At 39.9% G+C, this 17,193-nt stretch overlaps 1 protein-coding gene across 5 annotated transcripts in view; it reads right to left on the bottom strand.

Annotated features, from left to right (window-relative positions):
- Nucleotides 1-12,338: 12,338 nt before the first annotated feature.
- Nucleotides 12,339-17,193, bottom strand: part of FMN1 (formin 1) — a 175,960-nt gene continuing 171,105 nt past the window's right edge. For all 5 annotated transcript variants that reach the window (XM_072115471.1, XM_072115470.1, XM_072115469.1 and 2 more), the window contains 2 exons: nt 16,550-16,634; nt 12,339-13,198 (listed from right to left, as the gene is read on the bottom strand). In XM_072115471.1, coding sequence (XP_071971572.1) covers nt 13,154-13,198; nt 16,550-16,634 — 130 coding nt within the window. In that variant the 3' untranslated portion in view covers nt 12,339-13,153. The remainder of the gene's footprint in view (nt 13,199-16,549; nt 16,635-17,193) is intronic.

The raw sequence follows: 17,193 nt of genomic DNA on the forward strand, positions 1-17,193 counted from the left end.
GTGTGAACAAACCGTAAAGTTGTATCCACTCCATAAAATATCTATAAACCTTAGTCTGGCCAATATAAGGTTATATACTATATACCAACATAGCATAGAGATGTGATTTACCCTATAGGCTATGCAGCATGTGAGAGGACTTGTATGCCTCTTTGTGCCTATGTATAGGTCAGATTTGGGCAAGCTTCTGAACAAGATGTAGTCATTTTAATGGCCTCTCTCAAGCCCAACCAGATGTTGGCTTCTCTTTGATCTGAACAACACGTAGGGCTTCAGACAATAAGATTAGTTTACAATTTATTGTGCCTTTGATTCCCACACACTGATGAGTTTTAAATTTGTTACCCAGCTCGCCCGCCGCACGAGGAGGGACCACAGAGAGGAAAGGGGGAAAGAGAAAAAAAAGCCTAGAGGCAACGGGCAAGTGTTTGATTTTAGAGCTTTTTTTTATTTGGTCGCCTTTTCAGGTCAAGTTCCTATTCACGCCTTTTACGGTTTTATATAAAATGTTCTTTGGAGACAATTTGGATAACATGTGTGTAAGTATATTCTAGAAGGATATCACATGTGCTTTATTTCATGAAGTAACCCTCCAAAGTACATTATCTCAAGAATAATGTAGAAAATCAACATGTAGGAAAGTGGTGATGGGAAGTCCGGCACATTTTGGTGAACTGGATACGGAGGTTCAGTCCATCGAAAAGTTTCAGCTCTTTTGAATGGCTCCCTGTTAAATGTATTGTGGATAAAGTCTATTGACCGACTCGAGACTCCCTAGATCACTTTTTTTTACCAAGGTCGTAGATTAGTCATAGAGGGGCAGATCACTGCTAGGAGCATACAGCCATCTCTTGTCTAAAAAGAATTGACACGTTTTTGATTGACCCTTCACTATAGGAAACAAGGTGCAGAAAAAAAGGATTAAAAGGAAAAAATATTACCCCAGTGTCCGATTCCAGGATGTCTGATTAGCTTCATTTTTAAAAGAAATTTTTGCTCATGATCCCCATTCATTAAATCACAACAAAAATCCATTTACGTTTGATCACCAGAGAGACCAAAAACTCTTCACTTTGGCTAATAGAGGTGTCACGGCAGATGCTCCTTCCTTTTAAAAGGGCATCTATCACCAGGATGAAGGACTGTATGCAAATGAGCCTGAGGGACTCAAGGCTCCATAGGAGTTAATGGTGCCTGGAGCCCATCAGGCTCATTTGCATACAGTCTTTCATCCTGACAGATGTCCTTTAAGTTTAAGGGTTGGTCTTCATGAGATTACTCCTTTTTTCCTCTATTGCACATGATTTGGGAAGAACAGATTGACCCATGTCCAAGATCACATTACAAAGTGCCCGCCGTTTCTCAAAGGGGTTATAGGTCTGAATCACTTGTGGTTGAAATGCTGTAAATAAAATGTAAACAAAGCTAACCTGCCATTTTCAGGATCCCAGTTCTGCCGTTGTTGGTGGCTGTGATGACCTCGCCTTGGGAGATTAGTTTTTTGTTCAGATCACTGCAGTCACATACACCACACGATCAACTTAACAAAACTCAATAATATTTATTAACCCTTTTGAGACCTCAAAAAAAAGTGGGAAGGGTGGTGGTTTTTGTTTCTTTAGCCTTAAAAATATACAGTGTTGTGTAGAATACTTGGTTTACATCCAATAGGACTAGGTAGAAGACAAAAAGAGATATGTCTAAAGTGTTTCTTAGAAGCTACAACTTAATGACTGCAGCTCTGTGCGGCATACCTTCGTGTGTTTGTAGCAGCAGGGCTGTGAAAAATTGATTAATATTCCAGAATTGTAGCTGGACTTGGTGCACTGGAGAGCTATTCATTGAACACAGTACAGACTCTGAGTAAGAGCTGTAGCAGGCTTCTGGTTATATCTTACAGAAGGGCTGGTGAGAATGCAGAGATCAAAGACCACCGCAGTGGTCTTTAAATTCAGCTACAATCCTGTAATATGAATCCATTTTCACAGTTCTGCTACTATTACCACACACAAATGTATAGTTACACAGATCCCCGGGACTCTTATCTCGCTTTGCTCAAAACCTCTTGTATACTTATTAAAAAGGGGATGTAAATAGAAGTATTTGTTAGAAAGGGAAATCGTGTGCTCCAAGACGTAAAAATTTGTACACACCACATGCTGTAGGATTGTATTGTTTGACATTTTGCCTTTTTTCTGTTACAATTTGATTAGGTTTTAGGATTTCTTAACTGGATAACACCACAAAGTCTCCTTTATGCAATAAAAAGACAACTTATTGCTTTGCAAGAAAGGGATTTTGCAATATTTAAACCAGCAGAGGTCTGAATGGCGTGTAACTTCCCTCCGAATCCTTAGAAGTCTCCTTACTTCTGTGATGAAGCAGTATATTAAGGAGAGGAAATTTAGAACCCCATAAAAATAAGCAGCATGAAGCAGCAGACACATGAGACGGTTTTTATTAAAAGGCCGCTGAGCCTATTTACATCTGTGCACCGTAAATACTACGATTACTATTGTAAGTGTTATGTCCACCAGAAGCATAAAAGAAGAGCAAACCGTCTCTCTTCAGGTGACATCATCGTAGACACAATGGGGCAGATTTACTTATCCGGTCCTGTCGCGTTTCCATGGTGCGTTGTCCGACGAGGATTCAGGTCAGCCGCGATTCACTAAGGTTGTGCGTCCAATTTCCTGCATGTGTTGCTTCCGCGCTGAGGTCCACTGGAGTTCACCTTCTTCTTACCAGTGCATGTGACTGATTTTTCTTGTGGCACAATTTTGTTTTAAAATTCCGTGGTTTGTCCGAATCTGTTGGGTTGTCCGACGGCACGCCCCCCAATTTCTGTCGCATGCAAGCCGGCGTCGATGCGCCACAATCCATTCGTGTGCGCCAAAAACCCGCGGCAAAACGGCACAAAAAGGAAATATTCGGGAAACCCGACGGAATCGTGGTCCGCGGACCCTTAGTAAATGAGCCCCAGTGCATCACATCCCAGGCAAGAAGCAGCCGACCTCATGGAGAATTCAACGTAAAGTGGAATTGACGAGAACCGGACACATCAGAACTTCCAAGCGGAATTTATTAATAACATAAATACTGATTCCTTCATTTCTGCAGAGTTCCTTAGGATGTCCAGCATAGAGAACATTACTCGCTAGATTCTTTACATACAAAAATACACACAACATGGTAAACAGTATTCAATGATAGGGAAAATATAGATATTTCATACTATTTACACCATATGAAAAAAAAAAAAAGTTATTTGGTTCTAGAATTCGATTCGAGAAAAAACATTTCTTAGTGGTTCTTCTAGGCACATGTATGTGTCATGGACACGTTGTATAATGGGAGAGCAGATCATAATGCACCAGGGTATTCAGATTTTCTAAAATAAGCTTTTAGAAGCACCAAAATGTAGATAAAGACTTCTCCATGTCATGGCTTTACAGGTGGTCTCCAAGTTAAGGACACCCAACTTACAGACGGACCCCTCTGGCCACTGTGACCTCTGCTGCAATGACCAGCTGTAAGGAGCCTGTAATGAAGTTTTATTGATAATACTTGTTTCCATGAAAGTACAAAATTTGGCTCACTGAGCCAAAAAAAAAAAAAGATAAAAAAAAGAAAATTGATAAAATATACCTGTTCTGACTTGCATACATATTCAACTTAAGAACAAATCTAAGAACCTATCTTGTACCTGTACTAAAGAAAGCAGCATATGGTCAGTGTTTTCCTACAGCAAGGAAACCTGTAACACTTTGGTTTGGTAATTTGTGTATTAGGACTATACCAGCTTCCAATCAGATCTCAGGAGGTGCCATTTCTCTTACAGGGAAGCCCACTGCACTAAGGCATCTTACATGCAATATTTCCACTCTAGCTTTATAATGTCCAACCTATTTAAAAAAAGCTTAAAACGTAACTTGGAATATCAATTATGATAGACAATCCCAAGGCTTTACTTTGTACCGATGATTTGCAAAAACTGAAAACTCGATGGGTGTCTATTGGTTTTGGAGGATGATGGGTTTCTTAATTATGGGAGAGTGCAAAATTTGAATACATATTTAATTAATTCTCATAATGTGTTTAGAAAACGGTGATGTCACTCAACATCAATAACTACTGGTTCCAGTTTTCTGACGTTTAAGCCATGAAAAAGTTGCAATTTACAAGAATTGTGACCTGCCCCCCCGGCCGCCATGGTGAAGTCCAGATACGGGCAGGGGGCTAGAGTTGCTTTTTCCATAGCATCCACCAGGATCCTGGCTCTAGCAATAGAAACATTTTTGCCATTATATTCAAACATGCACATGAACTAAAGCCTCTTGGTATATTGGGTGGATCATGCCTGCAGGGCAAGTATAACTAGTGGTGCACAGCACGACCACACGTGATAAATAACCCCCCATCTATTGTATAATATATCCAGACCATCACTGAGAGTGTTAACTGTTTAATTCTGTTGGAAAAAAAAAAAAACTATAAAAAACTTATGTTAAAAAAAAAAAAAAAACACCATTTAGCACCATTTGTACAATAAATTTGACATACCTTAGCTAATCACTAAAATCAAAGTATATTACAAGTATCTGTAAAACTTTGGACATCTTATTACACCTAAATTTTAATAGTCTTGATGCAGAAACCCCACTGATCCCAAAAATGAATCAGCAGAAGCACTTGGTCCTCATCAGCGTCATGGCTCATACAATCACTGTGCCAGCCAAATCCTACTCTAAATTTATTTGGTTTATTGGTTTTATTATGTGACATATTGTGCTCTCATTCAGAATCATGTAAATTGTAAAGCTTGGAAGAAAACGGTTCTTTGTTAGGGCAAGGGGCTACGCGGAACCTGACACTGTTTGTGGTGTGTAACCCAAGAACTACTAATGACTCGACAAACCATTCACTATGCGGACAAGGTTCTGGAATTCTCCTTGGAAAACCTATGAAACCATAAAGTGACTTTACTCAATAGAATTCTTTTAAAAATAATTACTGTTTCTAATTATGTTTTACATTAAGATCCAGATAATCTAAGGTCATGTAGTCATCATGTGCTAGGATCTCTAGCCAGAATCACAAATTATATGGAGTCTGCACATTTTATCCTAAAGAACCACTCACACTCCTAGATTGGCGCCATGAAGGCATCTGACATTATTAGGGATAGCACAATCAAAGAAGTTCTGGTCCGTCGTGGAATAGGTCTACTAGAAGTGCTTGAGCCAGGAACTATCCTGGTCAGTAACTTACTCTGTTCTTATCTTGAAGGACATGCTTGGCATTCCCATCTTTCAATACAAGTTTAGCATATTGGTTCGGCCTCACCTGGAATATGCCGTCCAGTTCTGTGCTTCAGTCCATATAAAGGATGCTCTGGAGCTGTAGAGGGTTCAATGAAGAGCCACAAAAAAATGATAAGGGGTATGGAGGGTCTTAGGTATGAGCAAAGATTAAAACAACTAGATTTTTTTAGTCTGGAAAAGAGACGACTACGAGGGGACATGATTAATTTATATAAATATATGAATGGTCCATACAAAAAATATGGTGGTAAGTTGTTTCAGATGAAATCATATCAAAAGACGAGGGGGCACTGTCTCAGTCTCAAGAAATCAAGGTTTGATCAACTGAGGCGACAGGGCTTTTTTACTATGAGAACGGTCAATCTGTGGAATAGCCTGCCTCAGGCGCTGGTCACAGCAGGGACAGCGGATAGCTTCAAGAAGGGTCTAGATGCCTTTTTACACCTAAATAACATTAATGTTATGTTATATAGAATTGTTTCCCACAAATCTCTTCCTCATCCAATCCCTTCCTTGGTTTAACTTGATGGATATGTGTCTTTTTTCAACCGTATAAACTAGGATATATACTATACTCAGTTGGACTGGGGTTCCTTTGGCCCGCCAAATAAAATTGTTCTGTAAATAAACCTAAGAAGCCTTCACATTTGTTTGTCTTCTTCCAGTCCCACTGTTAGGTTAGAGCCTTGTCCCACCGGAGAATTCTCTGGTACGCTGATGGCTCAATCAGTCACAGACTTCACTCCACAGAAGAGACAAACCACACAGGCACCAGCTCATCAACATTAGAAGAGAAGGTGAAGGTTGGGGGGGAAAGGGGGGGGGATTTGGGATTGTTAATTGACTATCCCTAAAAACACTTCCCAGATTGAAAAACATACTACAAGCAAAATATAAAAGGTCTAATTTCTTTTATGTCACCTTTTAATCAATGTGACTGGTCTAATAGGTTATAACACACTCCCTTTTGAGCAAAAATCACAAAAACTACATCTTACCACAGATTTCACGTATAACATTCTTTGGTGGTCTCCAGGTTGGAGTATGCGCCTGTCAAGATATTGTGATAAGCTGAAAGCTAGAATGTTGAGGATAGTTATTTAACTTATTTTCAATTCTTCACATGTTCTAAGCTGGTGGGGATATACAGAATTTCTGTCCCCAGTCACTTGCAGGGGCTGAGGGCTGTCACTGGATGATGATGATGTAATGGCGTCTCTGAGCAGTGTACACAAGATCAAGTTACCTTCCCTGAGACATCTTGCAACTCCCAGCACAGCCCAGTGACAGCCGATACTTAGCATCACAGGTAAGTTATGTGGAAAAGTCACAGAATGCCAAGGGTCAGATACATAACATTCAAAGACGACGTTAAGGCCCATAATCTATTATAGACATCAGCAGGGGAACCATAACTGCTGTAATACTGATCCTCTTCAGGGACATATAGATTTTTACTAGGGAAAAAACACAGTAGCAAAAGGTCAAAATCCAGATAAACAAGATGTAAATGATAATGAATAATACACAATAGACAATGCATAATCATAAATAACAATGATATGGAAGTGATAAATATCTACCATTTTGTGAACATGTAGAACTAAGTTAATAGTGAAATATATCACCTACTATATTTTATGAGATTCAAGGGCCTACAACCAATGTTAGACTCCCTGCACACAAGAAGGAATTTTGGAAGTGTGGTAGCCATATTTTGAGTCCTTATTCTCTTCTATGGGTTTATGCACAAGGACCACATCAAATGGGGAAGTTCTGATTCCTGCAGCAGTCTCTTAACATTGTCATCGATATGTGTGTGGGACTCGCCTGCTGATAACACACGGGCTGCAATCAATGGTTCACTAGATCAGTAGTGGATTACAATACAGGTGGGTTGGGCGGTAGCTCTGTGCCCAAGGCTTCTCGGTGGCCCACTGCCACCCAAACCACCTACTGAATTTTATACTGAGAAGGACCTTCACCCCATGAAATCCTGGTATATCTTTTTCTGCTCTCATTACACATGTACACAAGAGCCATTTCAGGTACCAAGGTAGAAGGGACGGATCCTCCATTCTCCCAAAATCTTGATTGTAGTATGATACATAGGGGCTAAAATATTCATACAGCCTAGGGCCCATGGCAGTCGTAATCCACCCTAGACTGGACCACTCTTTGCACACCTTTGTACTACATACGTCTTGTGCACGTAGCTGTAGATTGGTTTGTTTTGGGGCTTCGGGGTAGATGAAATATTTTGAATTTGGCCAGTTTTATTTTTAAAAAAATCCCAAAACTATTAAGTCTTATACTATGTTTCTGGTAAGTGACTTGACTCAATTTGGCCAACCATGTAAGCCAATGAGGAAGTGTTCATGTGATTCTATTGGACCAAGATTTCATTTTTTAATGTGGGAAAAAAAAACATTTACAAACTCACTGCACTTTTGGAGGTAAAAATATAGTTGAAGTAGAGAAAGATCCCGGCACTCACATGTAGAAAAGGAGGATGGCCAATTAGAAAGAAAATAATTTTTTATTCAACATGTATAAACAACACGAAGCATCCAAATAACACAAACAATCTACACTCACCGGCCACTTTATTAGGTACACCTGTCCAACTGCTCGTTAACACTTAATTTCTAATCAGCCAATCACATGGCGGCAACTCAGTGCATTTAGGCATGTAGACATGGTCAAGACAATCTACTGCAGTTCAAACCGAGCATCAGTATGGGGAAGAAAGGTGATTTGAGTGCCTTTGAACGTGGCATGGTTGTTGGTGCCAGAAGGGCTGGTCTGAGTATTTCAGAAACTGCTGATCTACTGGGATTTTCATGCACAACCATCTCTAGGGTTTACAGAGAATGGTCCGAAAAAGAAAAAACATCCAGTGAGCGGCAGTTCTGTGGGCGGAAATGCCTTGTTGATGCCAGAGGTCAGAGGAGAATGGGCAGACTGGTTCGAGCTGAAAGAAAGGCAACAGTGACTCAAATCGCCACCCGTTACAACCAAGGTAGGCAGAAGAGCATCTCTGAATGCACAGTACGTCCAACTTTGAGGCAGATGGGCTACAGCAGCAGAAGACCACACCGGGTGCCACTCCTTTCAGCTAAGAACAGGAAACGGAGGCTACAATTTGCACAAGCTCATCGAAATTGGACAGTAGAAGATTGGAAAAACCTTGCCTGGTCTGATGAGTCTCGATTTCTGCTGCGACATTCGGATGGTAGGGTCAGAATTTGGCGTCAACAACATGAAAGCATGGATCCATCCTGCCTTGTATCAACGGTTCAGGCTGGTGGTGGTGGTGTCATGGTGTGGGGAATATTTTCTTGGCACTCTTTGGGCCCCTTGGTACCAATTGAGCATCGTTGCAATGCCACAGTCTACCTGAGTATTGTTGCTGACCATGTCCATCCCTTTATGACCACAATGTACCCAACATCTGATGGCTACTTTCAGCAGGATAATGCGCCATGTCATAAAGCTGGAATCATCTCAGACTGGTTTCTTGAACATGACAATGAGGTCACTGGACTCAAATGGCCTCCACAGTCACCAGATCTCAATCCAATAGAGCATCTTTGGGATGTGGTGGAACGCGAGATTCGCATCATGGATGTGCAGCCGACAAATCTGCGGCAACTGTGTGATGCCATCATGTCAATATGGACCAAAATCTCTGAGGAATGCTTCCAGCACCTTGTTGTATCTATGCCACGAAGAATTGAGGCAGTTCTGAAGGCAAAAGGGGGTCCAGCCCGTTACTAGCATGGTGTACCTAATAAAGTGGCCGGGGAGTGTATGTGTTTTGGTAACAGGCCTTACTCATGGTCAAACCATGAGTAAGGCGTGTTGCCGAAATGCGTAGGTTTCTACACGCTAGTCCCGGGATCTTTCTCTACTTCAGTTTCCTCCTCCAACATCTGAGTTACCTACGTGCACCTGATACGGCTTGGATTCAAGATTGGCATGTCAGGCGAGCTGAACATTTTTGCTTTACCACATAAAAAAATAGTTGTCCGTAATCTGGAGAGCTGGATGTGCATCACATTTATGAAATAAACATTTTAAGAAATGAGCAAAAATCTCCTAATCTCACTCCAGAAGGATGATTGTGTAGATGATAATGTAATAATATCTCAGGACAGCAGCATTAAGATTTAAACATTTCCCCACGATTATAAAACTTTGTACATCATTTGATAAATTTAGCACAAATGATGACCATGACCATGATGACCGGATTATGACCATGCTTTTGGAACCTGCAGGAAGGATGAAGGAAAAACTTGAAATTACAAATTCCAATTCCCATTTTAATACAAAATATGCACCTCTTTAATTCATTGTAAATAAGGCTAAGAATTTCAACCAAACTTTAAAACTCAATCTCTTGGCAAGGGTCTGTGTTGGGTCATGGTGCATGGTGAAGTGAATGGGGTCAGGTCAAAGGATGATCCCAGAAGTTGTGAAAATAAAGGTTAAAATGTGTCTACCACTAGAGCTAAGCAGACTGAAACCTTAAGTTTGGGTCAGCAGTTCAGATGCATCACGTGCACAGCTATGGCTAGTAGCTATAGGAGCTAGGGGCACCAGAACCCCGGACCTGAACTTCCAATTAGTTCCTTGGAGCCAATTCCACTCATCTCTATTTACATCCATTTCTAACATAAAATACAGTATTACTGATTTTAATAGTTTAAAAGACATCTATTATTTTGCCTATAGTCAAAATAATGAGTTAATTACAGGTTTATGCCATCATCCATATACATTTTTAGGCATTATAGTGAACACTGTATTAATGTTTCTGATCATTGGCTAAGAATCAAGTGACAACCTCTACGAGTACAAGATAATGTACACATCAAACTTTGGCCCAATATTTGGACTCCCCAAGATAAAAGACCTATATCACATGAACGCATGAAAGCGGCCATATGCTAACCGTACCAGAACGTTTTCATATGAGTAGCATATTGCCACTTTCATTTCGATGGGCATTACGGCCATCCATCATACATTATAAGTATACGGTACAGATACAGTGACATAGGGATGAAAAATCTCACATATATACGGATTCATACGGCACAGAAATACAGCGCTTGAGAAATCATGCGTTTATATGAAAGGGGTCTGGCTAAAGTACACAACATTGTCGGTGAATCATTGACCATGTGGTGGCCGGATTTCACGAACCAAACACTGCATTGCAGACACGACTCGAAGCATCATCGTCGCATCACCACAGGATAACAGAACCAAACTGTAGTCGTGATTTAATTCATTTCATATATAACGATGAAGCTTGGGAGTCCTGTCGCCAAATCAGTGTTCGGACTGTGATTCATGGGCTGAAAAATGTTCGCTTGCCTTAGCCCTTATTCTGTATATGAAACACACATGCATTAGCTCATAGCAAGGCCATTCACAATGGGCATTAACAGCCCTTATGTATAACAAATTAAAGGGCTTCAATATTTTTCCTATTACACCACTTTAACGGTAAAACTTCAATCCCAGCTTTAATAAACCAATTTTGACACATTAACTTGATGATGCTTAGCTGTTAATCTGTTCTGTATCACCTATTGTACAAGGGAATTTGAATTTCAAAAAGTTACTTTATTGATATCATGCCAATTCTGTTTTGCCGTTTCCTGCCCCCACGTGGTTCCGGTACTTCCTGCTCAAATGATGATGTCTGTTCTTTGTTCTTCTTGCTCCACCAAAAAAAGCCCAAACATGGACATATGACCACTCCAACCAAATACAAGCTCGAAGACCGACAACACAACTAATGAATGGCTGCAGTGGTCAGACTGAAAGTAAGACTTTTTTGAAACTTTTCTATAAGCATAAAATCAATCAAATAGTGGTCATGCAGATTGATTTATGCACAAGTTTCAGGACTGTGGGAGATGGACTCTAGAGATGAGCAAATCATCCAAGATTCAATATATAGAATTTTTCCAAAAAAAGACAGCAACCCATGTATTTACCAAAAGCTGTTTTGTTTGATGCACGCAGCCCAGGGTCCTAGTGTGCAGGATCCATAGTCCAAGACAAAAAAAGAGAGAAGGCCACAGCATCCAATATGATGAAAAAGGTTAAGCCTTTATTCACACAGGCATAGAAAAAACTGCAACGTTTCGATTCACCATGACTTGACAAAGATTCATGGTGAATCAAAACGTTGCACTTTTTTCTATGCCTGTGGGAATAAAGGCTTATCCTTTTTTCATCATATTGGATGCTGTGGCCTTCTCTCTAGAATTTTTCCAAAAGACTCTGTCCATGTCTAAATCTATTCGTCCTGAACCATTGTTGCCCCAATTGTCCTGGTAATTGGGTATATAACCTCCTCTGGTCCTCTAAAAACCATTTTTTTCATGAAAAACCCCTCTCTTATTTTGTAATTTTTTTTTTACAATTTTTCTAATTACGCAGCCATTCCCCCTCCCCAGAACCGGGGACGAATGACAGTATTAGCTAGCCATTTTAAAAGCTTCATCCAAAGTGAAGCAGAAGAAATTCAGATTCAATTTGGTGCCTGAATAATGGCAGTCATACGGAATCTATGAACCAAAAAAATAGAAATGCTCATCTCTACTAATACCACTTATTTTGGAATAGCCACTTCCCTAAAATCTGGTGTGGTTCGGTAGGGAAATTGAGGAGCCAACGAGTCAATCAAATCAAACTTTGATGCCAGGTGTGGTAAATCGGTAAAACTTACTGCAGCCCCCTACTGGAGACAATTGTAGTGAGCCATATTCCTAATAAATTATAAGGTCTGTGCCTTGTTAAATATTAGGCACACGCTACAAAGGGCTAAAGGGTTATCAAGACCGACATGAAAGCAGACTCCCCTTTTCTCATCATCGGTGGTTGTCCCAGCAGTCAGACCCACCTGCTCGAGAATTGTTACCTTTGTAGAGTCCTTCATAGACCCATCATAATTCCAACTTTTCTGTAATAATCTATTCCTGCAAAAGGTCAATAAAAATACCTAAAAGACATTTTATTAAATCCATATCTGTTGCTTTGACCTGTATTATGTTTGCATATTCAATTTTGTACTTTCTCCGGCTATGGAAAAAGGCATACAACAATCTAAAAGTCATTCAAAGATGCTAACAGTACAGAACAGGTTTCAATGCATCTTCACATGCCATCAGGTGCAAACCATTCAGTTAGACATGTCACTAAACCTCGTTACATCCGAATGGGCGCAAATATAAAAGCAACATAAAACATAACATTTCCATAGTGCAAGATTGTAGCTGCTCAATGAATGTTGAGGGCAAGAGACAAACAAAAACATATATAACTTGGCTGCAACTTCCGACTGGACCTTTGAGGACCAGGTACAAAGCAGTCGTCTAGGGAAGTCTGTAAAACTATATATTGAACATACAGAGAGCGTTTATTAACAGATATAATCCTGCTTACATACATAAATAGATTTTATATATATATATTTATCTCAAATATTCTATACAAGAATATACATATGCATTCTATAAAAGTAACAGAAATAAAACAATTGTAGCAAATAGGTTTAACTCTTCATCTGGGATTAGAAATTGACCAGATTATTTTACTAAACCTATTCGCCTAGTTAAAGCTTTCTCTTTTACCCCTTTGTGGGGCTATTTGTTGCCCCTACACTTGAAAAGGAATAATGTCTATTTACAATATTAAGTCTATATAAAAGGTGAGGTCTTGGCTTCAGACACGAAGGAGTCATCTCTTAATATTGTTCTGCGGAGTGTGAGCTCATGATGTGGCAATATTTCAGCGACGTACACTCAATTGTTGGCAACACTTGCTTCTTTCTGTCGTAGTCTTTCCTTCTGTAATATTGACGGGAGGAGAAAGAAAAACAAGTTTTTATCTTCCGTCACACTTAATAATGTGAAAAGAAAGATTTTTCTCTGATTTTAGATACTATACAATATACTTATCATCTGCTCGACAGATGTCAACGAGACACTAGGAAGAGTTGGTCAAGAGGAACTTTCCCTAATAGGTTACAGATCTGACATGGTTCCTCACACCTCAGTGAAAGTGGTTTCGAGGCACCTTCTAATCGCATCCTTTTGCCTTTCAGACTGGCTGCAGCACCAGACATAACACAGAGACATCTCTCGTTAAGGCTGTCTAATGACGTCTTTCTCTGTGTTCAAGCTGGATCAGATTCTCTCCGTGCATGAAGACACAATTCAGCCAATACTTTGATAGCTTATGCAAGGCTGGGAATTTCCACTGAATTGGGGCATCAATTCAAGTAAACAGCTTAAAAGCAAAACAATCAGATTTGTTTTATTGCTCTTTAACTTCCTTACCCCCCCCCCCCCCCCTCATTTAAAGGCCTAGACAGTGTCCTGTCTGGCAAAGTGAAATATTGTCACTCACAGGGTTAATTACGTGGATGAATTGTTATGGACATTGCTAGTCTAGAATGTCCCATAGGATATTATAGTTACTGTGGTTTTTCCAGAAATCTATAGTCGGTCATTGTACTGACACATTAGGGTGAGACTGTCAAATGTCTGGAGTCATGGCAAGGTCTTACATCATCTAAGGCAAGGGTTTCTTTTTCTGCTCTTAACCTATAACTTTATAACTTGGCTAAAATCCTTTTAACCGGTTAAGGACCGGGCTTTCCCGTTTTTTCATTTCCATTTTTCACTCCCCACCTTCAAAAATCTATAACTTTTTTATTTTTACACGTAAAAAGCTATGTGACGGCTCGTTTTTTGCGCAACAAATTGCACTTCATAGTGATCACATTGAATATTCCATGCCATGTACTGGGAAGCGGGAAAAAAATTCCAAATGCAGTGAAAATGGTGAAAAAACGCATTTGTGTCGTATTCTTGTGGGCTTGGATATTACGGCTTTCTTTTCACGCCACAAATGACATGTCTAATTTATTCTTTGGGTCAGTACGATTACAGGGATACCAAATTTGTATAGGTTTTATAATGTTTTCATACATTTAAAAAAATTAAAACCTCATGAACAAAATTTTTTTTTTTATTTTGCTGTCTTCTTGTGCTTATAACTTTTCCATACTTCATTGTACAGAGTTGAGGGTGGTGTCATCTTTTGTGACTTTTGATGATGTTTTCAATGATATTATTTTTAGTACTGTACGGCCTTTTGATCACTTTTTATAGAATTTTAAATTTTTTTTTAAAATGGCAAAAAAGTGCCAGTTTTGACTTTGGACGCGATTTTCCGTTATGGGGTTAAACGCAGTGAAAAACCATTATTATATTTTGATAGATCGGGCATTTTCGGATGCGGCGATACCTAATGTGTTTATGATTTTTACTGTTTATTTATATTTATATCAGTTCTAGGGAAAGGGGGGTGATTTGAATTTTTAGGTTTTTTTATTATAATTTTTTTTTTTAACTTTTTTTTTTATTTTTATTTTTACTATGTTTCAGACTCCCTAGCGTACTTTAACCCTAGGTTGTCTGATAGATCCTACCATATACTGCCATACTACAGTATGGCAGTATATGGGGATTTTACTCCTTATACATTACAATGTGCTGATAGCACATTGTAATGAATGGGTTAACCCGAAGTAGCTTCGGGTCTTCGTGAGACCCGAGGCTACCATGGCGACGGATCACCGCTCCCCGATGACGTCACGGGGAGCGGCGATCCTCGGAAAGATGGCAGCGCCCATGCGCCACCATCTGTTTGAAGCCGCCGGCACCTTTGCCGGCGGCGATCAGCAAGAAAACACCCGGCACCGATCGCGGGTGTTACCGGTAAGCCTTTGCTGCAATATGCAGCAGAGACTTACCGGCTATGGAGAGGGCTCGGCCCGCGAGCCCTCTCCATGCATCGGAACGCGTATTCACGGCGGGCGGTCGCGAACCGGTTAAACATGGCAAATATCAAGAACTACAGGTTCCTGGTAATTTGTTGTATATCAATGTGTCGGTGATCAATGCTTGGGCGTCAGGCATCTCTGACACCTTCAATGGTGGCCTTTAATGGCAAACCCTACTCAAGGAAAATAGTTTCTAGGCTTTTCACCTAGTTAAACTGTGCGGATGAGATGCAAAAACATTCAAACTGGGCTGTCTACAGTTGAAAGTCTGTTCCTTTTGCAAAAAAAAAAGGAATAGACTGAAACATTTTATGAGCCAGGTAGAAATTAATTTTTAGTTTACTTCGAGTGAAAAAAATTTACCTATGTATCTATGGGGTATAGTTTAGAATTATGGACATTGAGCCATTTCAATAGCTCCTCACTAGGAGGATTAGGATCAATTGTTCCAGTGACCCCTTAGGGCCCCAAGTGATCAGGCACGGTGGCTGAGTCAGTAGCACTTCTGCCTTACAGCACTGGGGTCCTGTGTTCCACCCAGGTCAACATCTGCAAAGAGTTTGTATGTTCTCTCCCTGTTTGCGTGGGTTTCCTCCGGGTACTCCGGTTTCCTCCCACACTCCAAAACATACTGGTAGGTTGTTTAGATTGTGAGCCCCATGGGGACCAATTTGTCATGCTATGTGCAGCGCTGCGTAATCTGTGTGTGCGCTATATAAATAAAGAATTATTATTATTATTATGATCGCCTATCCTGTGGATAGGTGATAAAGATGTTTTGGAAGCCTCCCCTTTAAGCCTACCAACATCTTAAAACTGTATTAGAAAAACATGCTATATAAAACTGATAAATGACATGATCATCCTATAGGTAAAGTCTAATACAAATACATATTTGACACCTGTTGTTTGATTATGATCAATTTAAGACCATGTACATAAGTTGAGTCCATAAAACATGCATTTATATTTTAGGCCTACATTTTTGTGAATTACCACAGGTTTCACAGTGATTTTAAGGGGTCCCCAATGAACTTTGTTTACATGTCCTTCAATGATGAGGTCACATACATTCATGTGACTTCTGCAGCCAATCACAGGCCTCCGCTGTCTACGCAAGCATCACTCAAGTGTAGGCTCAGTACTTTAGCAAAGTAACAAAATAGGTAGGGGCCAACCAAAACGATACTTCATCCAGGAATTAACAGGTAATTAATACATTTTGTTTTAACAAATCATTTAACGTCATGGAGAAAGCTGTTAAAAGACCATTATGGATTTTAATAAACATTCATTTTTCCCCTATAAGTTACACATTCTTCAGATTTTATAAAAAATTTATATTTACCAGACTGGCCGCCGGGTTAATCTTTTTAGTTTCCACTTTCTTTTCTGCTGTCAATTTATTCACAGACTCCTGGGCGAGACGAAGCCTGAAAAGATAAAGTTAAACAAAACCATTACGAAAAAACTGTTGAAAAAACAAAAACAAATTAGCAATGTGTGAATTTACCCTTATTGGACTAAAACCCTTTGGAATCACGAAAATTGGTTTAGCAACGTTTTGGATTTTTTATGCCATTTTGCCATATACCGTATATAGTCGAGTATAAACTGACCCGAGTATAAGCTGAGACCCCTAATTTTAACACAAAAAAAATAGAAAAACCTATTGACTCAAGTACAAGCCGAGCGTGGGAAATGCATTGGTCACAGCCCCAGTATATAGCCAGCCAGCCCTGTAGTATATTGAAAATAGCTCCATTGAGGGGCTGAAACGTTGCACCTTCCACATTGGGTGAATAAACACCTAGCCTTTTCCAGGAGTGCTGCCTCATCTCTTTTATTTCCTTTGGCAATCGTTTGCTTACCTGGAGTCCAGTCAGCGGAGGCTTGCATCCACGCTGGGTCCCTAGTCCCCTCCTTCACAGTTGTACTCATTTAGGTGTAAATTATATATTCAGTGACAGGCCAACAACAGAGACTACTGGG

The sequence above is a fragment of the Engystomops pustulosus genome, chromosome 7 (assembly GCF_040894005.1).
Source record: "Engystomops pustulosus chromosome 7, aEngPut4.maternal, whole genome shotgun sequence".
NCBI classification, from domain to species: Eukaryota; Metazoa; Chordata; class Amphibia; order Anura; family Leptodactylidae; genus Engystomops; species Engystomops pustulosus.